This window comes from Gopherus flavomarginatus, chromosome 3 (genome assembly GCF_025201925.1).
Source record: "Gopherus flavomarginatus isolate rGopFla2 chromosome 3, rGopFla2.mat.asm, whole genome shotgun sequence".
Lineage (NCBI taxonomy): Eukaryota > Metazoa > Chordata > Testudines > Testudinidae > Gopherus > Gopherus flavomarginatus.
Window position 1 is genome coordinate 5,736,006 of NC_066619.1, and position 24,849 is coordinate 5,760,854.

Sequence of the window (24,849 nt, forward strand, 5' to 3'; positions counted from 1 at the left end):
GGGTGGATGAGCGAAGCTTCTCTCAGTGGCCAGTAGGGACCACACTCAAAAAGGCATCTGCAGCAGGATCCAGAAAACTTCCGAAGACCTGTCAGGTGGAGTATACTCACAGGAAGTGATACAGTGAAGATTAAAAAAAGATTTGCATTTTGTGGGCATTGAGGTTGACACTGTTGACTGTGAAGGACTTAGGCCATCTTTCCATTGTTTAGAGACTCAGCAACCCTGAAGTGATGGTCTAGGCCAGTCCATCAGGGTGGGGGAGGGAAAGAAGCTGGGCACTCACACTCAGATTTTTAAAACAGGTTGGGAGCTTCTGGATGCCAAGCACTTCTGAAAATCTGGCATTAATTCAAGAGTCACCCTACTGTTCTGCTGGGCTGACAAGAGCCTGTCTGTCTTAAGTCGACATATCCTAAAATGCAGCAGGCTACTGGTGCTCACCTGGGGAACGGTCAGGGCCGGTGCAAGGAAGTTTCGCGCCGTAGGCGAAACATCCACCTTGCGCCCCCCCCCAGCCCTGCAGCAGCTCCCCGCCCCCTCACCCCGCCCTGAAGTGTGCCGCCCGTCCCTGTGTCAGTTCCCTGTGGCAGCTCCCCACCCCCTGGCCTGAGGAGCCCTGCGGTACCTCCTCACCCCAGCTCACCTCTGCTCCTCATCCTCTCCAAGCAGGACTGCGCAGTGGAACCCCTGGGCTGGCGGCTGCCGGCAGCGGCGTGCTGACCCAGGGGACCTCCCTGGGTTGCCAGCAGCGCGCCAGGGCAGCCCAGAGGATTCCGGGGGCCTGGGGTCTTCAGCGGCAGGGGGCCTCCGCTTTGGCGGTAATTCGGCGGCAGTTCCGCTCCAGGACCTGCCACTGAAGTGCCCCGGAGATCCGCTGCGGGGGCCCCTCCACTGCCGAATTGCCGCCGAAGCGGGACCAGCTGCCGAAGTGCAGCCGGGTCTTCAGCGGTAATTCTGTGGCGGAGGGCCCCCTCCGCGGGTCTCTGGAGCACTTCGACGACTGGTCCCAGAGTGGAAGGGCCCCTCGCCGCCGAATTACCGCCGAAGACTGGGCTGTATGTCGGCAGCGGGTCCCGCTTCGGCGGTAATTCACCGGCGGGGGGTCCTTCCGCCCCAGAGTGGAAGGATCCCCCGCCAGCGAGGACTGGGAGCAGAAGAAGTTCCAGGGGCCCGCGCCCTGCGAGAGTTTTCCGGGGCTCCCGGAGCGAATGAAGGACCCTGCTCCAGGGGCCTCGAAAAATTCTCGTGGGGGCCCCTGCGGGGCCTGGGGCAAATTGCCCCTCTTGCCCCCCTCTCCGGGCGGCCCTGCTGGCGTGCTGACCGAGAGGAAGCCCTGGGCTGCCGGCAATGGCGCCCTGACCCGGGGGACCCCCTGGGCTGCCGGCTGCCGGCAATGGCGCCCTGACCCGGGGGACCCCCTGGGCTGCCAGCTGCCGGCAATGGCGCCCTGACCCGGGGGACCCCCTGGGCTGCCGGCTGCCCTGGCGGCGCCCTGACCCGGGGGACCCCCTGGGCTGCCGGCTGCCGCCGCCAGCTCAGACTCCCTCTCTGTCTCAGCAGCAGCGGCGCTCAACCGTTTAAAAAAAAAATTGGGGGTCGCTTTTTGGCACCCCCAAATCTCAGCTCCCTAGGCAACCGCCTAGTCCTCCTAAATGATTGCACCGGCCCTGGGAACGGTGCCTCCTCTTGGCTCTTGGACTGACTTGTGTTATGGAGAGGCTGACTTTCTACTGCATATAGTAGTCTCTTTTACCATGTAACCCCAAGTTCCCCCCTCTGATTTGCATTCGTAAGTCTTGAACTTGGTGTCTCGCTGAACTGCACAGACTCAGAAAGTAGTTTTCATGGGGAGAAGCTTTATTTTTATAACCTGACAGCTTGGATACAGTAAATCTTCCCATGTGGTGTCTAAATTCTTTTCTCCTCCATTTTCATAAGATGATGCTGGTTTGGTCAATTGAAGAATTGCTTATTTTAAGTACTGCTGACTGACCTGTTCTCTGTGCTGTCTTCCAATATCACATTGGCACTTTTGCATGGAGGAGCTTACAAACCAACAGAAATGTGCTGTATTTTACTTTGTCGTCACTGTTTATTCATTTCTCTGAATTGAGAGGATGCTGCTAACCTCGGAAGTCACCTTAAAATCCCACAGTGTAATGCTGATTTTAATCTGAATTGTACAAGAAATTACATTACACATTTGTCCTTCCTCTAAATGGAATCACTGTTACAGTGGGTTTCTAACATTTGTTACTTGATTTTGTGGGTTTTTTTGCTTTCTGATTTTTTGTGTTGGTAGTAAAAGAGATAATTAAAAATCCCCTATGAGTGTGTTTTGTGACTGTTACTGCGAAGATCAAGGTTTTTCAGACAGGTAGAACTTAGCTGTCTTGTTTATTAGTCATAAGAATTAAAAATGATGGCACAACCTTTTGTGGGCTAATACCATGCTAGTTATAGAGTTGACGCTTATTCAATAAGGGCAAACCAGACTGCAGATATTGAAAGCGACACTTCCCATGACTAATGCTGGTTTGGTAACAGTGTCTGTGGTTTTTTTGGACTCATAATTCAAAATGGGTGCAGCTCCACTGATGATAGCTGTAGTACAGACAGGGTTCAGGAGATTTTACCACCGTCTTCTAACTCTGGGTAATAGGACAGTGGTTGAATTCCTGAATTCTGTGTACGTACAGATACTATTGATACTTGCATCAGTGGTGTTGCTCCTATTGGGATTTGCAAGTCAAAAAATTCTAGTGTAGATAAGGCTTTTATTTGCAGTTTTTCTTTGTGGATATGTCACATCTTGTATTACAGTCAAGTTGCAAAAGATTTTGCTTTTTATCTAACAATGGTTGGTTTTCTTTAAAAGTATTGAGCAGGGATGAAATCACTGGTTTCTTGTTTTCTGGTCAAATAGTTCTCTCTGTTCAGGAATGCTACTGTTTGTGGTGATTTACTGTCTAAATTCTTCACTGAGATACATTAGTGGGTAGGTTATCAGAAATGGAGAAACAGGTGCTTTAGTGTGACAGGAGTATTGTTCCACTAGATAAATAAAAACCACTTGGTCGGGCTTATCGGGACCTCGTTGCTAAAATTATTGGTGGACCTTGCTTCTTTACAATAAAGGTGCCTAAAAGCTTACTGGTGTGTGTTTACATGCATTTGGTGCTAGTCTGATTTGAAAAGCTTAGTTTTAACAGAGGCAAAATGGTCTCTTGGATTGAACATAGATCAGGGAGTTAAGAGCTCCTGAATACTCTCTGTTCTGTCACTGACTTACTCTGTGAGGATCGTGTAGGTACGACACCTTGAAAATGTAAAGGACTAAGTCCTGTTATCAGTACAAACTGATTGTCCTGCAGCCTGGAATCTGACTTTTCATCGCTGCATATGCCACTTTCCTCAAGGAACTGGGACAGCTGCAGTGACTCCTCAGTAAGTCAGCAGCTGAGTGATGTGTGTTGAAAACCAGTTTTAAACTCTTCCACTCAGTGTTTAGACTTGTTGCAGAAGTGATAGCCGTCTGCCTCCTTTAAATTGTGCGCTCTTGGTAAATGCCTAACAGCACAGGCATTCTTCTTGAAAGAGGTGTTGGCTACTTCGACTCGCAGCCAAGGAATAGAATTTTACTGTGCAGCCTTTGTGAGGCGGCCTCGTAGTAATGAGATTCACCTTCAACAGTGGGTTTTCACCTGTTTTCTTCCATGGGTAGATTGGACATGATCCCCCTTTTCACTAAGAACTCTTTCTCAATGTGTCAGCATCAACTTGGGACCTCAGTCATCTCCCCAGCATTCAGTTTAGTATCCAGCAGGTAGAAAAGGTTTCCTGTTTTGGGAGGGAATGGATTGAGGCCCATGAGCAAAAGGTAGCCCAAAGCCCCCTTCATTTTTCCTTTAGAGGTTTATCCCACAGAGGCTATAGATCTCTGAAAGCCACATGATGATTCAAAATGTGACTGTCTAGGAAGGAGTATGGCAGAAAGAGATCTAGGGGTCATAGTGGGCCACAAGCTAAATATGAGTCAACAGTGTGATACTGTTGCAAAAAAAAGCAAACGTGATTCTGGGATGCATTAACAGGTGTGTTGTAAACAAGACATGAGAAGTCATTCTTCCACTCTACTCTGTGCTGGTTAGGCCTCAACTGGAGTATTGTGTCCAGTTCTGGGCACCTCATTTCAAGAAAGATGTGGAGAAATTGGAGAGTGTCCAGAGAAGAGCAACAGGAATGATTAAAAGTCTTGAGAACATGACTTATGAAGGAAGGCTGAAAGAATTGGGTTTATTTAGTTTGGAAAAGAGAAGACTGAGATGGGACATGATAGCAGTTTTCAGGTATCTAAAAGGGTGTCATCAGGAGGAGGGAGAAAACTTGTTCACCTTAGCCTCTAATGATAGAACAAGAAGCAATGGGCTTAAACTGCAGCAAGGGAGATTTAGGTTGGACATTAGGAAAAAGTTCCTAACTGTCAGGGTAGTTAAACACTGGAATAGATTGCCTAGGGAAGTTGTGGAATCTCCATCTCTGGAGATATTTAAGAGTAGGTTAGATAAATGTCTATTAGGGATGGTTTAGACAGTATTTGGTCCTGCCATGAGGGCAGGGGGCTGGACTCGATGTCCCTTCCAGTCCTGGAGTCTATGAGTCTATTACATGATGTGGCCGCTAATGTCCATGGGCGGCTGCTGCTTCACTAGAAGGACGAGGGCAGCTGCAATCTGCTCCGTGTTATGCCAGTCGAGTCTGGCTCTCGGGGTTCGTGACAAATTGCCAGTGTGGGCCTGTTGTCCAAACCTATAACCAAAGCACCAACTTTTCCAACAACGGAAACAACCATTAACAAAATTATTCCATGACAGATTGAGAGACAAAGGAAACAAGCTTAGCACCTACAGGGAAAACAAGTGAGACTGTTCTTAAGTGAGAATGTGAGACCTAATACTCTAGCACAGTCCAGGGATTGGTTACACACTGACAGAGCTGTAGTGTAGATGGAAGCTGTCACTACAACAAGGTGAAAACCCCTGGACTCTGTAGGACTTTTATTCTGTTACAGGGGCACGGTTAGGACTTATCTAGATTCTCCGACTATGTCATGATTATGGTGTAGATGAATTTATCCTTCACATATCCTCTCTCCAACCTTAAAGCTGATCTAGATGAGGTCCTTTTATTTCCTTACTCATGTAACTTCTGAGCCCGTTCCCTGTATTCCTCTTCAAAAATTTTGGAATTAAAAATTGATGTGTTGGCAGTAGGAGGGATATTACGTGAGTACAGTCAAAAGTCTGTCTTTTATATTTTAATTAAATTTGTTGGAACCCTTACTGGATATTTGCACTTTTCAGGCAACAGCGGAACAGATTCGCCTCGCTCAGATGATCTATGATAAGAATGATGCAGATTTTGAAGATAAAGTGAAACAAGTATGTTTCCCATGTTACTACTGGTGCATTGACTTTTATTTGTAGCTTTAGTCTGGTGCTTAATGGTTTTGTTAGCTCAGGTTTCAGAGGACAGAGTGATCTCTCTGTAGCTTTCACACTGCATCTTTATCCTTCAACCTACCTCTTTGGTTAAGCCCATTGTTGGCAGTGGGGAGCCCATGGTCTCTTAGCATGCCCTGAAGGTTGATGAATCCAGATTGTGGTGGGAAGCAAGTTGCAGAATACAGGAATTCTCACAGACAATGCCCTACTAGTAGCTGCCTCGCATTTAAATCAACTGAAACACCTCCGCTGATTGCAATTGTGCCTGTATCGCATGGGGGATAGGTGGGCAGATAGTCTCCCAGGTAGGCATATTTTATACCTTGTAGGGCTTCATTGGTCCAAATCAGCAGCCAGAACTCCACCCAGAGGACAATACGCAGTCACTGCAAATTTTGGAGCACTGATGTTATGCTCTGTCTGCTAAATCCTTTGTAGTAATCAGGAGCTAGTGCAGAAGGCACCTAGATGATCCCAAGTTAAAGCACCATGTAGATCATATTGCTCAAATCTAATTCAGGGTGACTATAACAAGGTGAGCTTTCGGATGAAACTGTCACATCGCACAGATGAAAACTAAATGATGTTTGTCCCAGGTAGGAGCAGCCCAAGATATTTCAAGATCCTCAGACTGAAAAGCTCAGTGATAAGTGCCAGCCTCAGTCAGAGGTGCCAACATTGTTGTCGTCAATTTTTCCGATTGCTTTTTTTTCTCTACCAGCGTTCCATTGAGCTTGTCTGGGTTGAACCTTATCCATCCATGCCCTATTCTCCTATAGATACAGCATCCCTCCAGTGAGCTGCAATTGCTTAGTAATCTTTAGAATAAAGAATGGATTTAGCTCTTATGCATACACATATGTGGGAAGTATTTATCACCTGTATAAACTGCATTTTCTAACATCTTGGCAGCTTTTCAGGAAAAGTGGAACTTTAAACATAGCTCAAAGGTGAACTGAAAGTTTTGTTTGTTTGTTTTTTAAAAAAAACGAGTTCCCAGATCATTAAGAGAAGGTGTAGGCTTAAAATTCCAAATAAATTCATTGTAAAATCAAACTGCTTCTCATCAGTTCCTCTTCCACTTGCATGCTAGAATCTGGGTACAGGCCTTTAGGGTTCTAATTATCCTGCTGTAGTGGGTAATCACTAGCAACTTATGCAGTGTAAAGAGTTCAGTTCCTTGCTGTGCCTTGGGTTATGATTATCACTTGCTGCCAAGTGCTTCTATTGGGGTTACTGTTGAAAAACAGTCAGCAGTTTTAGCTGACTCAGAATCTAGCAGTCCGCTTACTTAGAGGTCCAGTTTAGGGTGGCTGCGTGGCAGCTGTTCACCTCCTTCCAGTGGCATTTTATTGGGTTTCATTTTTAAAGACTGGTCTGATGCATTGTCTTTATCCCTTACTTTTTCCTGATGTCTACATTATACAATTGTCTGATATGTGCTCCATTGCCGTGGCAGTGGGTGCACACCAGGAGCCAAATCATATACTCCCTGCTCAAACCAGAGGGCCCTGCTTCTAGCATAACCTGTGTGCATCTGTTGGGTGTGGAAATAAATAGCATTCCAAGACTGTGCATAGGAGGGCTACACTACCTGCATGGACCAGAATGTGGCAGAGGCTTCCGACATGCATGGTGTTTTGAGGAGGGGCTGGGAAGGGGTTGATGGATCTGTTACTACAGAGATAACATCTAGTCAGTCATCCCTCCACCTCCTGAAAGCGCACTGCAGACACTGCTGTGGCCATGATGCTCTGTGGCCTATTGTGGGGAAGGTTTCCTCAGGCCCTTGCACTTCTCTGCTGTACACAGCTATCTGACCCTGAATCAGTAGTCCCCAAACTTTTTATGTCATTCCCCCCCTTACCTGTAATGCAAATTGTGTGTGCCCTCCTGGGAGCAGGGCCAGGGGCTGGGGCTGCAAGCCAGGAGTGGGGCCAAGCCACGGTTGGGGGTCATGGCCCGAAGCCGAGGCCTTGGCTAGGACCTGTGGCTGGGAGCAAGAGCTGCGATCAGGAGCCAAGGCCATGGCCTGGGCTGGGGCCAGAGCCAAAGAGGACCTAGGGGGCAGAGTGGGGCTGGGTGGCGCTCCCTCCATGCCCCCCATGGGAGCTGGCCCAGACCCCCTTCACTCTCCAAATGTTCCTCTACGCTCCCCCAGGGGGGCACACCCACAGTTTGGGGACCATTGCCCTAAGTTATAAATAAAAATCACACACAGAAACCTTAGCTCAGAACTTGGCAAAGGTAAGGCTTTTTAGGTCACCCTTAAAATGTATTTATTTGTCCTGTATGGCTGCAAATGTGGTGGTAGTGACTCTGGGATCTCAAGCAATTCTTTAAAATATATATATTTCAATTTGTCTTTGGTACAGCAGCAATGTTCTTCCTGGGAGAGTCTGCAGTAGCACTAATTCTTGCCTTATTCCTTTTAATTGTTTGATATCTAATGTGTCTGCAACTTTTTTTTTTACCAGCTTATGGAAGTGACGGGGAAAAACCAGGATGAATGCATAGTGGCGCTCCATGATTGTAATGGGGATGTGAATAGAGCAATCAACATACTGCTGGAAGGAAGCTCAGACACAGTAAGAATCCACTTGTGAACAAAACCGCATACTTTTTGTTATGGTCCGTTTTCTACTTTCTAGGAGTGGATTGTGGGGGAACAATCAAGCGCTTGACCTCAGGAGCCTCCAACCTTTCTCTCTCCTTCCAGCTCTGCCTAAAAAGAAATGAAGACTGGGGAGACTTCTCACTCACATATTGGTATAGTAAAATCTGGACTGTCCTTGGATGAAAAAAATCTTTCATGCCAACTATGTACACAAAAGGGAGCATAGATAGTGAGAAATTTGGTCACCCTTTTTAGCATGCTCAGAGAAGGAGGGCTTCCCAGCCAGTAAGACAGAATCTTTAGCCAGGTTCTTTGAATGCTCATTTGATCCTGATGTATGATATGGCGTGTTAATGTTTTATTGTGACTTTGCCTTAACAAAGAGTTTAAAAACAAAAACAAAACTCGGGCATCCACAACAAAACACCCAGACTAAGCTTTGAAAACATTGTTTTTGTCATATCACTTAACTGGTGGGTCCCTCTGGTAGACACTAAGACTTCATATAAACAAAAACACTTAATGGCAAATGCAGTGTTGTGTGCTACCATGTCTCTAATCAGTCTGGCGTCTCAGTTGGAGATGGTCCAGAGTAAACAGCCTTGTGTGTTTGCCATGAGTAGCCAATTTTCACTGCTGTAACAGGAGAAGCAGCCACTTGTAGATATACTGTATCGCTTCATAGGTGCACACTGCACTTAGCAAGTGCAAAATTAAGATGAGGTCTGTGCCCTGAGGAGTTACAGATCAAACTCTAATAATGGAACAGTAGGACATAGCAAATAGCTACTTGTTTCACTAATAACCTCATTAATGAGAGTGCCTTTAAGAGGAGGGCAGAGGAATATCTCCAAATATGTGTTTTATAATACATGGAGTAATGTGAATTTCTTGTTCCAAGAAGCAGTGGACAAGAGTCTTAATGTGAGTGAAGTTGTTCCTGCAGTACCTTTTAAACTTATAAGATGGGATTCAGGCTGCTGCCTCATCTCATCCTAACTGGGAAAGGAACCCTGGACTTCATTTCCTTTTTAAACCCTCTTCCTTTATCTGTCCTGTAATGAGTCAGTGCAAAGACATGTCCTGCTTGGATGTTGCTATGAGCCAGTTATTCCTGTTTCAGCTTCTAAAGCGTAGGGGTCACAAACTGGGATCTATTTCTAGTTGAGAGGACAGGAAGCGCTTAAGTAAGCAGGTAACAATCACAAACAAACCTTACTCTGCCCAGCCTATGTCTAAATGTTGGGGTCTTCTGAAGTGGACTTTTGCTAAGGCTGCGAGTCTTTCATGGAGGTCATGTGACTCTCCGGGACCTGTGTGCTTTCCGCAGCTGCAGTGGCTGGTGCGGCTGACCCCAGGGCCATCTGAGCAGCAGGGATAGGCCCAGGGCCAGCGGCACCAGTCGCTGCTTGGGCGGCCCCAGGCAGTTGGTCCCCCAGAGCAGCACCATCCGCTGGAGCACACCCCCAGCACCTAAGATTTAGGTAAGGATATTTTTAGTAAAAGTCATGGACAGGTCACTGGCCATGACTTTCTGTTTATTGCCCATGACTTTTACTAAAAATACCCATGACTAAATTGTAGCCTAACTATTGCTTGCTGCACAATAGGTGGTTAAATCAAGACTAGCAGAAAGCAACACACCTTGAATGAGTGTCTTGGATATCTGTCAGGGACCAAATACATACTTAGAACAAACAAAAAAAAATTAGTGTTCATGGTCTTCATGTTGAAAATACTTGCTTCTTTGGGTAACATAAATGGGCTAGAGAACAAGTATCTTGTGTTTCTGCAGAAAGGGACCTGGGGATTACAGTGGACAAGACACTGGATATGAGTCAGCAGTGTGCCCTTGTTGCCAAGAAGGCCAACGACATATTGGGCTGTATTAGTAGGAGCACTGACAGCAGATTGAGGGAAGTGATTTTTCCACTCTATTCAGCACTGGTGAGGCCACACCTGGAGTATTGTGTCCAGTTTTGGTCCCCCCACTACAGAAGGGTGTGGACAAATTGGAGAGAGTCCAGCGGAGGGCAACAAAAATAGTTACGGGGCTGGGGCACATGATTGATTAGAAGGGGCTGAGGGAACTGGGGTTATTTAGTCTGCAGAAGAGAAGAATGAGGGGGGAGATTTGATAGCAGCCTTCAATGAGGGGAGTTCCAAAGAAGATGGAGCTAGCCTGTTCTCAGTGGTAGCAGATGACCAAAAAAGGAGCAATGGTCTGAAGTTGCAGTGGGGGAGGTCTAAGTTGGATATTAGGAAACACTATTTCACTAGGAGGGCGGTGAAGCCCTGGAATGGGTTACCTAGGAAGTTGGTGGAATTTCCAGCTTTAGAGGCTTTTAAGGCCCGGCTTAACAAAGCCCTGGCTGTGATTTATTTGGGGATTGGTCCTGCTTTGAGCAGGGGCTTGGACTAGATGACCTCCTGAGGTCTCTATGAATGATTTCTCTGTTTAGCAAATTAGATAGCTGAAGAAAGAGAAGTTTTCTGTAAACTAGAAGCCAGGTAGCCAGCACTCTGATAGTTTAACATAGCTCTTCCACCCTTTGGAGAGCCACTCTAAATCTGTTGCTCACCATAGAGAAATGCGAAAGGCTTGGATGGTTGTGCATCAGTGTAGTACGTAGCCTGCCTGCTGGGAACCAATACTGATGTCATAAATAGCAGCGTTTTCCAAGTTTCTCAGTATACACTTTTTTTATTACATGAAGAGAGAGGATTTAAAGCCGCTCTTAAAATTTGCTGCTGTGCATATTCACTACCTTTCTCAATTATTTTTGAGGTACTCTTGGTAGTTCACTGAGGATACATCTTGAGAACCGGGTACTGTCTACCCAGTTTTCCCTCTACAAGAGTATGCTTCCACACTGCTATCCTTGGCAGCCATAGAATTACAGTAGCACCATGCTTTGCCACAGAAGGACTTTAAAGCCAGCAGCTGTTGTTAAATGAGAATGGAGAAAATTGGCTCTTAGCCTGTGTCACTCTTCGTTACCATGAGGGCATTTGCTTTAGTATCCTGGTTAAAGTTCAGCTGGAGAAGTTTTTCTGTATACCTAATTGCAGGAGGAATTTTTTGGTTGGGCAGAGTTGTCTTTGTCCTTATCTGTTGTGTAGTGTTGCTACAAACTGCCCCACAGGTGGCTCCAGTCCAGTGGTAGGTGAAATGAGAGAGCTTCAGCATGCATCAATAATAGCAGTGCATTGGAGGTCTTTGACTGAAAGACACTATAGGATGTCAAACGTTGTCATGGGATTCTGGTGGTTCATACATACTACCCTTAATGTGCTGATGTAACTTGTAAGCAATCTATTTAGTGCGGCCAAGACATCCGCCAAGCAAGAAAATATGGTTAAAAGTTCTATTTGTAGAGCTTCCAGAAGACTGCCAATGAGCTTCTTTGAGCTGAGGCCTCCATACCATCTGGCTGTCTGATAATTCCCTTATGAAGATCCCCGTCTCCAGTAGTTCTTACGGTCTCTTCTGGTTGTACAGAATCTACTATTTTTTCAGCTGGGGATATTACTCAAATGGTTAGCCTCTGTCTTCATGCCTGACTAGCTCTTTTGCTGGCTAAATCCTCTAAAGCTAGAGAGCCAAGTTGGCTCTTCAAACAATCCATCCTGCCACTTAAGATAAGACCAGTAACTTCACCAAAGACAGGCCTCTTTTGTTACATTGCTGCCCAAGATCAGATCTGCAGCTGGCTCTTGGACTGCTTCAGACAAGGTCAGCTGAAAACTTTGTTCCTTAACAGACCGTTATTGGCAGCGAGTTACCTTGGTACTGGCTTTCCTCTCCTCTAAGATGTTTCCTGTTAGGAGATACCAGGATTAGCTTTAGAAGACATTCCTAGGGAAACCCAGTCTCCTCTCGGCATTTCCTTCTAGAGGAATTATTCTTTCTGTGCATAAGTAGCATTAAATGGCTTAATGAAACCCTTCACTTCAGCTGTTACTTTAGGAGAAGTTCTTATGAGTGGAGAAGGAAGGACTTGATTGCCCCATAACTCTACACCTGTTACTTACCACACTCATTAACACCTGAACAGTTTCAGCAGGAATTCTCTTCTTCCCACCAATTCAGGTCAGTTCTCACTAAGGAGGAACTGTGATTCTCTGCTTCTGAAGTAGGCTGTGCAGTAGCCTCTGTTCCAGCAAAACATCTCTCCTCGTATTGGGGGACACCAATTCCACAGACTTGTTAGAAAATAGAATAGATAGAGGCCTTTAAAAATTCCTTTCTGTTTGCCACTACCCAACTTTTGTTCATCTTTGCATACAGCTTACGCCTGAGCAAATTTAACGACAGCTACTTTTGAGACCCACCCCTTTTAGGGTGACTTATAAGTTGTCTGCCCTGTAGGATTTCATTTCCTTTCAGAGATGTCTCAAACTTTCTCAAGATTTCAGCATGTAAATAGGCTTCGTCCACCATAGTGCTTGGAATGGTAATCCTCCTGTACTGGCGGAGAATCAAGCTTTCCACCACATATAAACTAATATCCTTTGCATATTCTGACACCTGTTTGATGAGCAACTCATAGTCCATGTCTTCTGTCAGCTTAGGAGAAGTCCAAACCTATTATACTTCAGCCTCTCGCACCTGAGAAGAAATTGAAATAGGATAGTAACTATCACTGTTCCCCTCTTCCCCCCCCCAAATCAAATCAAAATAAAAAAAAAATCAGCTAGCCATGAAAGGGAGCCACCAGTGGTGCTAACTCTTTCCAATGGAGAAGTTGAAGCACAGGCTATTTTTGATTTTTTTTTTTTACTTTTAAAGCATTACAGTATTCAGTTTGTGTTGCTACCTTGATAACTTTTGGGACTTTTGCATTGGTTAGCTTATCACAGCTCATCCTCAAGAGGAGACTTTGATTTGAGCTGAATGGAAACTTTGCCTCAGTAGTTCAGGAGAGACTGGGCAGGACCTAGAGTTAATGGCAGCCATACTTTGTCTTCATTCTGATTGGTACCATTGCTTCTCTTGAAGTCACAGCTTCATCCAGCATTCCAGATGGTGGCTGGAGGTTTAAATTGCCCTCTGTATGTCGTCTGTCTAGATTGTAAGCTCTTTGAGGCAGGGACTTCATTCTCATAACTGTACTTAAGGTGCCTAGCACACTGACACTGTGTAAATAAATTTTAATTTTTCTCCCCTGCTTTGTAACTATGGCTCAATAGCCTAATTATATAATTACATAATATATTATCAACTGTCTTATTATTCTGAGAAGTTTTTTTAGCTATTTCATTTTAAACTCCTACAAATGTTTTGTAATTCCTAAGGGTCTGACATGAATCTTGAATTTAACTGGATTTAAGAGGAGAACAGAGGTCTGACATTCAAGCCTTGATTCTTTCTCTTGCTTGGGCGTTGCCGCAGTTTCTGAACACAGTAATGCTACACATGATGTGCTGCAGTCCTTGGGCATAGTGGACTGACTTGTTTTGGCCCAGTTTCCCCAAGCTGTTGTTCTGATACCCTGATCATCAGTGCTTAGATTCCAAGAAAGCCAGGTTCATTTGTTTTATTTTTCTAATCCATCTGCTCTCTCACCGACCTCTTTCTCCCTGTTGCAAATATGGATTATCCTCTGTCCTGTTGAGAGATGGAACAATTCAGTCCTGTTTGTTTCCAGTCAGACTTCTGAAAACAATTGAGAGGATGAATATCTACCCTTTAGCAGGTTTTCTACTATGCTGTCTACCTAGACTTCTTTACAGTAATCCATGTCAGTTGTAGCCAGAAAGGGTTGAGATATTAAATGCGTGCTACCTATGTTCCATGGGAAAACCTGCTCTCAAAAAGCTGTATCCTCTTCCCCCTCACCGAGTGATGTCTTCCTTGCTCTCTGTCCTAGTTTAGCATGTGAAAAGCATCACATACATCTATGGCTTTATATACATAAAGTCCATTTATCTGTGAATTGGGGTTTGGGCTGGAAAGTTTTGCAAAGTTGTCTGTAGTTATCTCTGCTTTTTGATCTGTTGTGTCTAATGCTTCCCCACCCAAATAGACTTCATGGGAGACTGTAGGGGGAAAGAAGAAAAGCCTTGGAAAAGAGAGTTCAGAAAACAAAGAGAACAGAGAAAAGCGAGGGGACAGAGAAGTGAGCCGTGGACGAGGAAGCTCCAACAGACGAGGAAGAGGAGGAGGCAGCCGTGGCCGAGAATGTAAGCACAGAAACCTTCATTTTTAAAGCTCTAGTCACCTTAGTCTTTCTCTTTCTTGCAGCTGAAATTGGTTGAGTTATGAAAGAGAAGAGGATCTAATGGAATAAAGTCCAGCAGAACCTCAGTGTGGTGACTGAGTTACTGCATTTGTTTTTTTGGCAACAGGTATTCATGATGCTGTTACATGTCTTGGTTTCGAGTTAATTTATTTTTGATTTATGTTTTTAGAGGCAAATTGAATTTATTTTAAATACCTTCTGCCTTTTTACGATCACACGACCTTTTGAGGGTTACTGTTGGGCATTTAAATTTGGAATAGAACCTTTGTAAGGACTGTATGTTGAGCATTGTAGAGCAGATAAAATCTGATACATTTTCCATATGTTCCTTTTAACAAGCAAATGGCCAAGTTGATTCTATGTCATATGAGTGGGAGAACCTGAGGGTATTCTGAGTTTTATGAAATGTTTTTCCCCTTAAGGGAAAATGAAAAGGCCTTGGTGTATCCTGGGGATTAATTATAAGGGCACACATGCACAAAAGATAAGCTTCTACACAAATAGAAAGGGTGTGGTGTGAACCTAAACATTATTAGGATTACCGCAGTGTATTCAAGTGCAGTGATTCCAGTACATTGCACAAAGGAGTGCTAATGTGCTGCAAACGCTATTTCCAAAGTTAAGTAGTACTGAATTAGATCACCTTTGAGTATGTTACCCATTGCTTAAGCCATTTCTTAAAGTGCCCCTCACCATATTATTAAAAAAATTTACAAAGTCCATATGAAAATATATACGTACATTTAAAAAAAAACAACCCTCCACCTATACAAAACAGTATACTGCATTCACAATTCTCCCCTTGGAGAGTTGATGAGAGTGAATGAACCACATGTGACAGATGTTAGTCACATTGCTTAATGCACTACTGGAAGGCCCTCAGATGCTGCAGTGATCTGGGTGCTGTAAGAACGAACATAGAATAGAAGAAAATCTAGATGCTGTTTCATTTAATGATCTGGAAGATGATGTATAGAAGATATTAATGAAATTTGCAAGTTGCTTTTAGAACAAAGAAGGGAATATCAGGGCTTGTCCACACAGAGACTTAGTGCATGGCACACTAGAGCGCTGTATATTCACACTCTGGCTTGCCATGCACTAACTGACCATGTGGACGATACTGCTGTGCACTATGGAACTTTGAGTGCACGGTAGCAGGGTCCTGACCTGTTAGCGGACAGCAGGCTGGAGTGTTGCACTTTAACACCCTGACTGGCTGAACACTAACTTACCATGTTAACAAGCCCTAATTCACCAAAACAAAAAAGTAGTTGCCCAGAATTTGTTTGCCAGAGCCAAATGCAGCTTGGCCTTTAAGTTTTGGGCTCTGTGCTAAATCTGGTATTTAAGGTTTTCAAATGGGTTCTAAATCTTGCAAAATGTGCTCTCTGCACCTTTATATGCATGTAGTTACGTCCCCATTGCAGTGCTGAATAGAAGTCGTGCAGTGCAGAGTCTCCATTTAACAATAACAAGTGCTGTAGTAAGTGGTGAGAGTCATTATTTTCCTTCAGGGAGCCCCTCATTTGGATTTCAACTGACACTTCAAAACATACAGCTGGAGGTTTTCCACGGAACGTAATTATAGTTCTCTTGTTTTAAAAAAAAAAAAAAAAAAAAAAATTTGTCCCATGCAGGTTAAATGTAAAGGACCAGATTCTGCTAGACTCTGTGTGTGCGGTGGGGGAAAGGGAAGGCATGAGACAGGAGGCTTCTTCCCCACCCCCTTCTAGGTCCTCCTGGTTCTTTCACAAGGGACAATCAGAATGTGGCTGGGTAGAGAGAGCTCAGTTTAAGGCTGGCCTCAGAGTGGTGAGGTCATGACCCTGTTCTTCTTCAGACAGGTCAGCAGAGCAGGCCAGGGACAGTGTGAGATGCACCAAAGAGTGGCAAAGCTCCTGTTGCTCCATATATCCCCCTACAGCTTCAGGTGGGGTTCCTGCTGAAAGGTGATCTCCTCTGCTCCCCTCTCCACTCTACAATGCCAAGGCCCAAGATTTACAAACTTTCATTTAGGCACCCAAATCCATGTTTCAGATGCTTAAATAAGTGTATTGATTTGAGAGGTGCTGAGCACCCACAACTCCCATCACCTCTACCTCACTTGCTGTACCAGCTTAGCACCTCTGAAAATCCAGCAGCTTATTTAGGTGCTCATTAGAAACTGTGAGCGACACAATCTGTTGCTACTCTCCATTGTTTTCAAATCTCTTACAAATGTAAGGATAAAATTTCCTTACCTGTCCATTTTCTGTCTTCTCTCCTCAGTTCGAGTAGAAGAGAATGGAGTGGACAACAGTCAAGGGGAGAGACCTTCAGATCGTGGGAAGCGTGGCCGTGGGAGAGGTAAGGTGGTGTTGCTGCTGCATGGACAATCTTGGTTTTTCTCTTGTTCAAAGGATAGTCGGCTTTTTTAGATCTCAAAAAGACGACCAGCTTAAAAAGCCCAGCTATATACGATAGTCTGTGCCCTTTGTTCCATAAGAAAAAGCCATGTGTAATTTGATTTTCATTAAATTTTTGCCTTGAGTGACCTAAACAAGGTGCGCAAGCCTGCATGGCAGGTTCAGATGTGGGCTGGCATACTCAGATCTGTCACTTGACCCCAAAGACATCCAGCATTTGGGCTGTGAGCCCTCAATAACTTGCTGTTATGGAGAGTGCCAGTCACCTCATGAAAGTAAAATCTGAACAGAGAGCCATGGAACCCCAAGATACACTATGGCCTGTGGGGCTGCATTGGGTTATTTTGTTAAAGATAATGAAGGGGTGTAGGGGTTTGGCTTGTACTTGTGCCAGTCCCTCAGAGTGGATTCTGGTGGTGTCAAGAATGCCATCTCTGCTTTGTACCCTTTGAGGGGACATCGTGCTTCTCTGAGGCTTGCTAGCTAGGTGACATGGAAGGCTAAGGGAACCAGGGATACTATGAGAGAGGAAAGGGGATCAAGAGATGCAGGAAGTAATGTAGATTGTGTTGTGCTGAAGATAAGAGAAAAGAGTGAAATCTGGATTTATCAGGGATTTGGGAGTGAGGGGAAGCTTCTGTTGATTTAGTGGGTTAGGAGAGCATGGTTTTTGGGGGTGGAAGTGATTTCTTTAGCATGCAGGGAGGGTCCGTGGGGAGCCGTAATATCTTGTGGGTTGGAAGGGAAGTGGTTATTGCTAGGAGGAGCTGGGGTAAAAGTATGTCAGTGCTAATAAAAGCAATAAGTAGCGTACTTTTAATTTCATATGCACAGAATATTTTTGCAGCACTCCCTATCCTTGGCATAATACCTGAGGATAATCACATGTTCATTGACACATGAGAGCAACAGTTAATCTGTATCTAACCCTGCTCCTTTAAGAACTGGCAGGAAACAAGGGCATGTAGTTTCCAGAGCAGAGTGGGAACATGACTAGGTTGTGCATGTGAATCAGCAAATAGCAGGCTAAGCATGTGTACAGATTTCAGAGTAGCAGCTGTGTTAGTCTGTATCCGCAAAAAGAACAGGAGTACTTGCGGCACCTTGGAGACTAACAAATTTATTTGAGCATAAGCTTTCGTGGGCTACAGCCCACTTCATCGGATGCTTACAGTGGAAAATACAGTCGGAAGATATATATACACACAGAGCCCACGAAAGCTTATGCTCAAATAAATTTGTTAGTCTCTAAGGTGCCACAAGTACTCCTATTCTTTTTATGTGTACAGAGTTGCTGTTCAGAAGAGGTGGGGGTGGGGGGTTATAATTAACTGCTACCATTTTCTGAGTTTTCGCACAAAACTGGTGGAGCTCAGTTTTAGTTTTGAAAGTGAAATTTCTGTTTAAGCTTCTGAGGTATAAAGAAAAGAAATATTTAAAAAAATTAAATTAGGAGTTTTTCAGTTGATGGTGTCCTCCTCCAAGTTAAAATGCGTCTCCCACATTCACCCAACTCTTTACAGTTTTAATAAAAAACTGCTGGTGTTACCTGGGGCACTCAGGTACAGTAGTGAGGCTAAGCACAGTAGGATAACTAGATGTCTCACAGCTAGGCATTTGATAATCGCTAATAGAAAGCTGGCATACCTTATTGAGAAAATGAATGCTTTGTATGTGCCATCTTCAACCAGACACAATTCATTGCATTGTGTGTTACTTCTATATCTGCCTAACAAATAGACTGCACAGTCACATAAATGAGCTAATTTAATGAAAGGCCATCTGTAGCTCTTAACTATCCATGATAAACTCTCTCTTCTTATGGCTTCTGGATCATTGGCTGATGCGTGCATTTTGGGGGAGAAAAATACCTAAGGTTAACATTTCCTAAAGTAATTGTTAAAAGCGGCAGGGATTGCTTAAAGCTGTACATTTCACTTCCTCGCTGTTAAGTCTAATCTTTTCAGGATTACATGACCTTCTCTCTCTTTGCATATTAGCAGAAAAATAATTTTTCCTGCAGTCAGCTTAATGCAATAAAAACTGGGTTCTTGCTGCTTCATTAAATACAGAAAAGTTGAGACCAGGGATAAAGTTTCCCTTTCAATAGAGAGCAAATCAATCACTTATGATCAGCATGGCACCCTCACTTTATGTAATCTAGAAATAACACCGTTCAGAGGCATCCCATGCAGCATTTCTATATGCATTTCTAATGCACGTCACTCAGGAATCTAGGCACCAAATACAAAATTAGAGGTTGGTTAATGTTTGAGCAATGGACTCCATCGCTCCCTTCCTATTTTAAGCTGCCTTCTCAGGCAGGAATAATCTTACTGGCTGTTTTCTAGGAGGATTCGTGCTGGGCCATCGTGTTACTCCTTTATAGGAGAAAAACCTGATTTAAAGAGATGTGTACTCATTCCTGAAAGTGGCAGGAATGGGGCTAATACTGTAGCAGTAGTGGTGCATAGCCCTCCATAGAAATCTCTGCCCTGAGATTTTCACCCTCACGTCTGTAGGCTGCATGCTTATCCAACAGAGATGCTGTGATCATCTGTATGACATTTTTTCCAGCTGCGTGCGCTGGATATGGTGCTATGTTTTAGAACGTGCAAACAGTTTAAGCTGGTGTAACAGCAGCTGGGTTTTGGAGCAGTTTTGTACTATTGGCTGATTAGTGGATGGCAAAAGCACTTGTGCGTTAAGGTATTTCTTACTGGAGTGGCTCTATTGCACAGATTATACCCTTTGATTTGGAAAGGAGTCAAGGAATGAAAACTTTTTAGTTGGGTCTTCAGTATCTTCATCTCTCATTCTCAAGACTGAAGTTCTTGAATAAGCTTAATTTATCCCTAAGAAGTATTATAATGCTGATAGATATTACTTTCTTGCAGTTCCTGCCTGATAGCATTATAGCATGCAATTATGATACATAGTAAGATATCGCAGGCAGGCTTGCTAGCCTAATGAGGAGGGCTCTCAACTAGGTTTGCCAGGGGATGTTGACTGAGGGGAAGTGAGATACAGGGAGGAAACACGAGGAGGCTGCAACAGGAGCGGCCTCCTGATTCATACTGAAAAAGTGGGGCAATTGGCTAGTTATCTTAGGTGCCTCTACACAAACACAAGAATCCTGGGAAACAAGCAGGAAGAATTGGAAGTCTTGGCACAATCAAGGAACTATGCTGTGACTGGAGTAACAGAGACTTGGTCGGGTAACTCACTTGACTGGCACACTGTCATGGATCGGTATAAACTGTACAGGAAAGACAGGTGGTGGAAAAAAGTTGGAGGAGTTGCACTGTATGTAAGGGAGCAGTATGATTGCTCAGAACTCCAATATGGAGCTGGAGAAAAGCCTGTTGAGTGTCTTTGGGTTAAGTTTAGAGGCGAGAGCAGTAAGGGTAATGTTGTGGTCGGCATCTGCTATAGACCACCAGACCAGGAGGATGAGGTAGATGAGGCTTTCTTCGGACAACTAACAAAAGTTTCCAGAGGCTCTGGTTCTCATGGGGGACTTCAGTCACCCTGACATCTGCTGGGAGAGCAATACAGCAGTGCAAAGACAATCCAGGAAGTTTTTGGAGAGTGTTGGGGACAACTTCCCGGTGCAAGTGCTGGAGGAACCAACTAGGGGCTGTACTCCTCTTGATCTGCTGCTCATGAACAGGGAAGAATTGGTGGGGAAGTAGAAGTGAGTGGCAACCTGGGCAGCAGTGACCATGAGATGGGTTGAGTTCAGGATCCTACAAAAGGAAGAAAACAGAGAAGCAGGATATGGACCTTGGACTTCAGAAAAGCAGACTGACTCCCTCAGGGAACTGATGGGCAGGATCCCCTGGGAGGCTAATATGAGGGGGAAGGAGTCCAGGAGAGCTGGCTGTATTTTAAAGAAGCCTTATTAAGAGCGCAAGAACAAACCATCCTGATGTGCAGAAAGAATAACAAATATGGCAGGCGACCAGCTTGGCTTAATAGAGAAATCTTTGGTGAGCTTAAACACAAAAAGGAAGCTTACAAGAAGTGGAAACTTGGACAGATGACTAAGGAGGTGTATAAAAATATCACTCAAGCATGCAGGGGTGTAATCAGGAAGGCCGAAGCACAACTGGAGTTGCAGCTAGCCAGGGATATGAAGGGTAGCAAAAAGGATTTCTACAGGTATGTTAGCAACAAGAAGAAGGTCAGGGAAAGTGTGGGACACTTAATGAATGGGAAAGGCAACATAGTGACAGATAATGTGGAAAAAGCTGAAGTACTCAATGCTTTTTTTGCTTCAGTCTTCACAGACAAGGTCAGCTCCCAGGATCCTGCACTGGGCAGCACAATATGGGGAGGAAGAGAACAGTCCTCAGTGGTGAAAAAACAGGTTAAGGACTATTTAGAAAAGCTGTACATGCACAAGTCCCTGGGCTGCATCTAGTGCATCTGAGGGAGTTGGCTGATGTGGTTGCAGAGCCACTGGCAATTATCTTTGAAAACTCATGGCGATCAGTGGAGGTCCTGAATGATTTGGAAAAAGGCAAAAATAGTGTCCATCTTTAAAAAAGGGAAGAAGGAGAATCTGGGAACCACAGACCAGTCAGCCTCACCTCAGTCCCTGGAAAGATCATGGAGCAGGTCCTCAAGGAATCCATTTTGAAATATTTAGAGGAGAGGAAGGTGATCAGGACCAGTGAACATGACTTTACCAAGGGCAAGTCATGCCTGACCAACCTGATTACTTTCTGTGGTGAGATAACTGGCTCTGTGGATATGGGGAAAGCAGTGGATGTGATATATCTTGACTTCAGATAAGCTTTTGATATGGTCTCCCACAGTAGTCTTGTAAGCAAGTTAAAAAACTATTGATTGGATGAATGGACTATAAGGTGGATAGAAAGTTGGCAAGATCGTTAGGCTCAACGAGAAGTGATCAATGGCTCGATATCTATTTGGCAGCCGGTATCAAGTGGAATGTCCCAGGGGTCTGCCCTGGGGACAGTTTTGTTCAACATCTTCATTAATGATCTGGATGATGGGATGACTTGCCCCTTCATCAAGTTTGGAGATAACACCAAGCTAGGGGGAGAGGTAGATACACTGGAGGATAGAGATAGGGTCCAGAGTAACCTAGACGAATTGGAGGATTGGACTAAAAGAAATCTGATGAGATTCAACAAGAACAAATGCAGAATCTTTCACTTAGGATGGAAGAATCTCATGTACTGCTATAGGCTGGGATGGCTAAGCAGCAGTTCTGCAGAAGAGGACTTGGGGATACTGTAGATGAGAAGCTGAATGAGTCAACAGTGTGCTCTTGTTGCCAAGAAGGCTAATGGCATCTTGGGCTGCATTAGTAGGAGCATTACCAGCAAATCGAGGGAAGTGATTATTTCCCCTCTATTCAGCACTGGTGAGGCCACACCTTGAGTATTGCATCCAGTTTTGGGCCCCCCACTACAGAAGGGATGTGGACAAACTGGAGAGAGTCCAGCGGAGGGCAACAAAAATGATTAAGGGGGCTGGGGCACATGACTTACAAGGAGAGGCTGAGGGAACTGGGCTTCTTTAGTCTCAGAAGAGAAGAGTGAGGGGTGATTTGATAGCATTCAAGTACCTGAAGGGTGGTTCCAAAGAGGGTGGAGCTAGGCTGTTCTCAGTGGTGGTAGATGACAGAACAAGGAACCATGTTCTCAAGTTGCAGTGGAGGAGGCCTAGGTTGGATATTAGGAAACACTATTTCACTAGGAGGGTGGTGAAGCACTGGAGTGGGTGACCTAGGGAGCTGGTGGAATCTCCATCATTAGAGGTTTTTAAGGCCCAGCTTGACAAAGCCCTGACTGTGATGATTTAGTTGGGGTTGGTCCTGCTTTGAGCAGGGGGCTGCACTAGAGGACCTTCTGAGATCTCTTCCAACCCTAATCTTCTATGATTCTATGATCTGGAAAGATGCTGGAACAAATTATTGAACAATCTATTTGTAAGCAACTATTAGGTAAGAGGTGATTAAGTAAGAACTAATATGGATTTGTCAAGAACAAATCATGACAAACCAACCTAATTTTCTTCTTTGGCAGGGTTACTGGCCTGGTGGATGGGGGGAAATAGTAGATGTGATGTGACGTGTCTTCATTGTAGTAAGGCTTTTGACATAGTCCCACAGTCCAAGGCATTCTCATAAGCAAACTAGAGAAACGTGGTCTAGATGAATTTATGGGTGTGCAAATGGTTGAAAAATTGTACTCAGAGTAGTTATCAATGGTTCTCTGTCAAACTGGGAGGATGCAGGGATCTTCCTAGGCCTGGTACTTTTTAATATTTTCATTAATGATTTAAATAATGGAGTAGAGTGTACGTATAAAATTTGTGTTTAAGACCAAGTTTGGAGTGGTTGCAAGCATTGTGAAGGACATGGATTACAATTAAGAATGATCTTGACAAATTGGAGAATTGGTCTAAAATCACTAAGATGAAATTCTATAAAGACAAGTGTGAAGTACTATACTTAAGGAAAAAAATGTACGAACTATAAAATGTGGAATAACTGACTAGGCAGTAGTACTGCAGAAAAGGATCTAGGGGTTATAGTGGATCACAAATTGAATATGAATAACAATCTGATGCAGTGCAAAAAGGGCTGATATTCTGGAGTGTATTAGCTGGTGTGTATGTAAGACATGGGAGGTAATTGTTCTGCTGTACTCTGCACTGGTGAGGCCTCATCTGGAGCACTGTGTTTAGTTCTGGGTGCCATGCTTCAGAAAAAAGGGGAGCAAATTGGAGAGAGTTCAGAGGAGAGCAACAAAAATGATAAAAGGTTTAGACAACCTGGTTGATGATGCTAGGTTTAAAAACCTGGGCATGTTTCACCTTGAGAAAAGTCTGAGTGGGGACCTGATAAGTTTTCAAATATGTTCAGGCTGTTATAAAGAGGACAGTAATCAATTGGTCTCCATATCCACTGAAGATAGGACAATAAGGAATGGGCTTAATCTGCATCAAGGGAGATTTAGGTTAGATATTAGGAAAATCTTTCTCACTGTCAGGGTTGTTACATGCTGCAATAGGTTAACAAGGGAGGCTGTGGAATCCCCATCACTGGAGGTTTTTTAGAACAGGTTGGACAAGCATGTGTCAGGGATGTTCTAAGTATACTTGGTCCTGTCTGAGCATGCAGGGCTGGACTAGATAATCTCTCAAAATCCCTTCCAGCGCTACATTTCTGTGATTCTGAGAGTATCTGTTGAGTAGAGTTCTGTAACAAAGATGATATGGAGAACTGTTTAGCAGGACACAACGGGTTAAAAATCCCAAAGTTATAAAAAAAACAAGATTCCTTATTTGTGTGGAGCAATTAAAAGTGTAATAAGTTTACCAGTTTAACTGTCATTGTGGCATTTTACACTTTGAGAAATAAGACTAGACTTGTCAGTTTCAATTTTGTTCCTAGTCAGTTTTTAATAAATTCTTTTTTCTTCATGCTGATCTAGAGCATGTATGCATTGCAAAAGCTGTAGGGGAATGTTTATTAGAAAAAACCCTGCTACCATGGCAATTAAAATAATGAAAAAGGGGTGTCTAGTGATGATAACTTCTGCCCGAAGGGTCTCTGAGATTAGAGCATTTACCTCAGAGCCACCCTATATGGTGTTTTTTCAAGGACACGGTCCAGCTGCGGCCACATCCAGTTTTCCTGTCCAAGATGGTTTCGCAATTTCACATGAGCCAGTATGTATTTTTGCCAGCCTTCTTTCCAAATCCTCCTAAGTCTGAGGAAGAACGTAGGTTGCACTCCCTGGACATCAGGAGAGCATTAGCCTTCTACATTGAAAAGACAACTATTTTGCAATTTGACACAGTTCATCATGGTGGTGGATAGGATGAAAGGTCATCCAGTGTCCACCTGGAGAATTTCATATTGGATCAACGCCTGCATCTGATTTTGCTATGATCAGGTAAAAGTGCCTCCCCTGGCAATTGTAACTACCCATTCAACTAGAGTGCAAACCTTGGCGGTGGCCTTCCTGACCCATGTGTCAATTCCAAATATCTGCAGGGCTGCCACCTGGTCATCCATTCACATGTTC

The 24,849-nt window shown here is 44.3% G+C and overlaps 1 protein-coding gene across 4 annotated transcripts in view; it reads left to right on the forward strand.

Moving 5' to 3' along the window:
• Positions 1-24,849, forward strand: part of UBAP2 (ubiquitin associated protein 2) — a 130,008-nt gene that overhangs the window by 38,458 nt on the left and 66,701 nt on the right. For all 4 annotated transcript variants that reach the window (XM_050943545.1, XM_050943541.1, XM_050943543.1 and 1 more), the window contains exons 4-7: positions 5,367-5,444; positions 7,985-8,095; positions 14,154-14,310; positions 16,641-16,718. In XM_050943545.1, the coding sequence (XP_050799502.1) occupies positions 5,367-5,444; positions 7,985-8,095; positions 14,154-14,310; positions 16,641-16,718 (424 nt within the window). The remainder of the gene's footprint in view (positions 1-5,366; positions 5,445-7,984; positions 8,096-14,153; positions 14,311-16,640; positions 16,719-24,849) is intronic.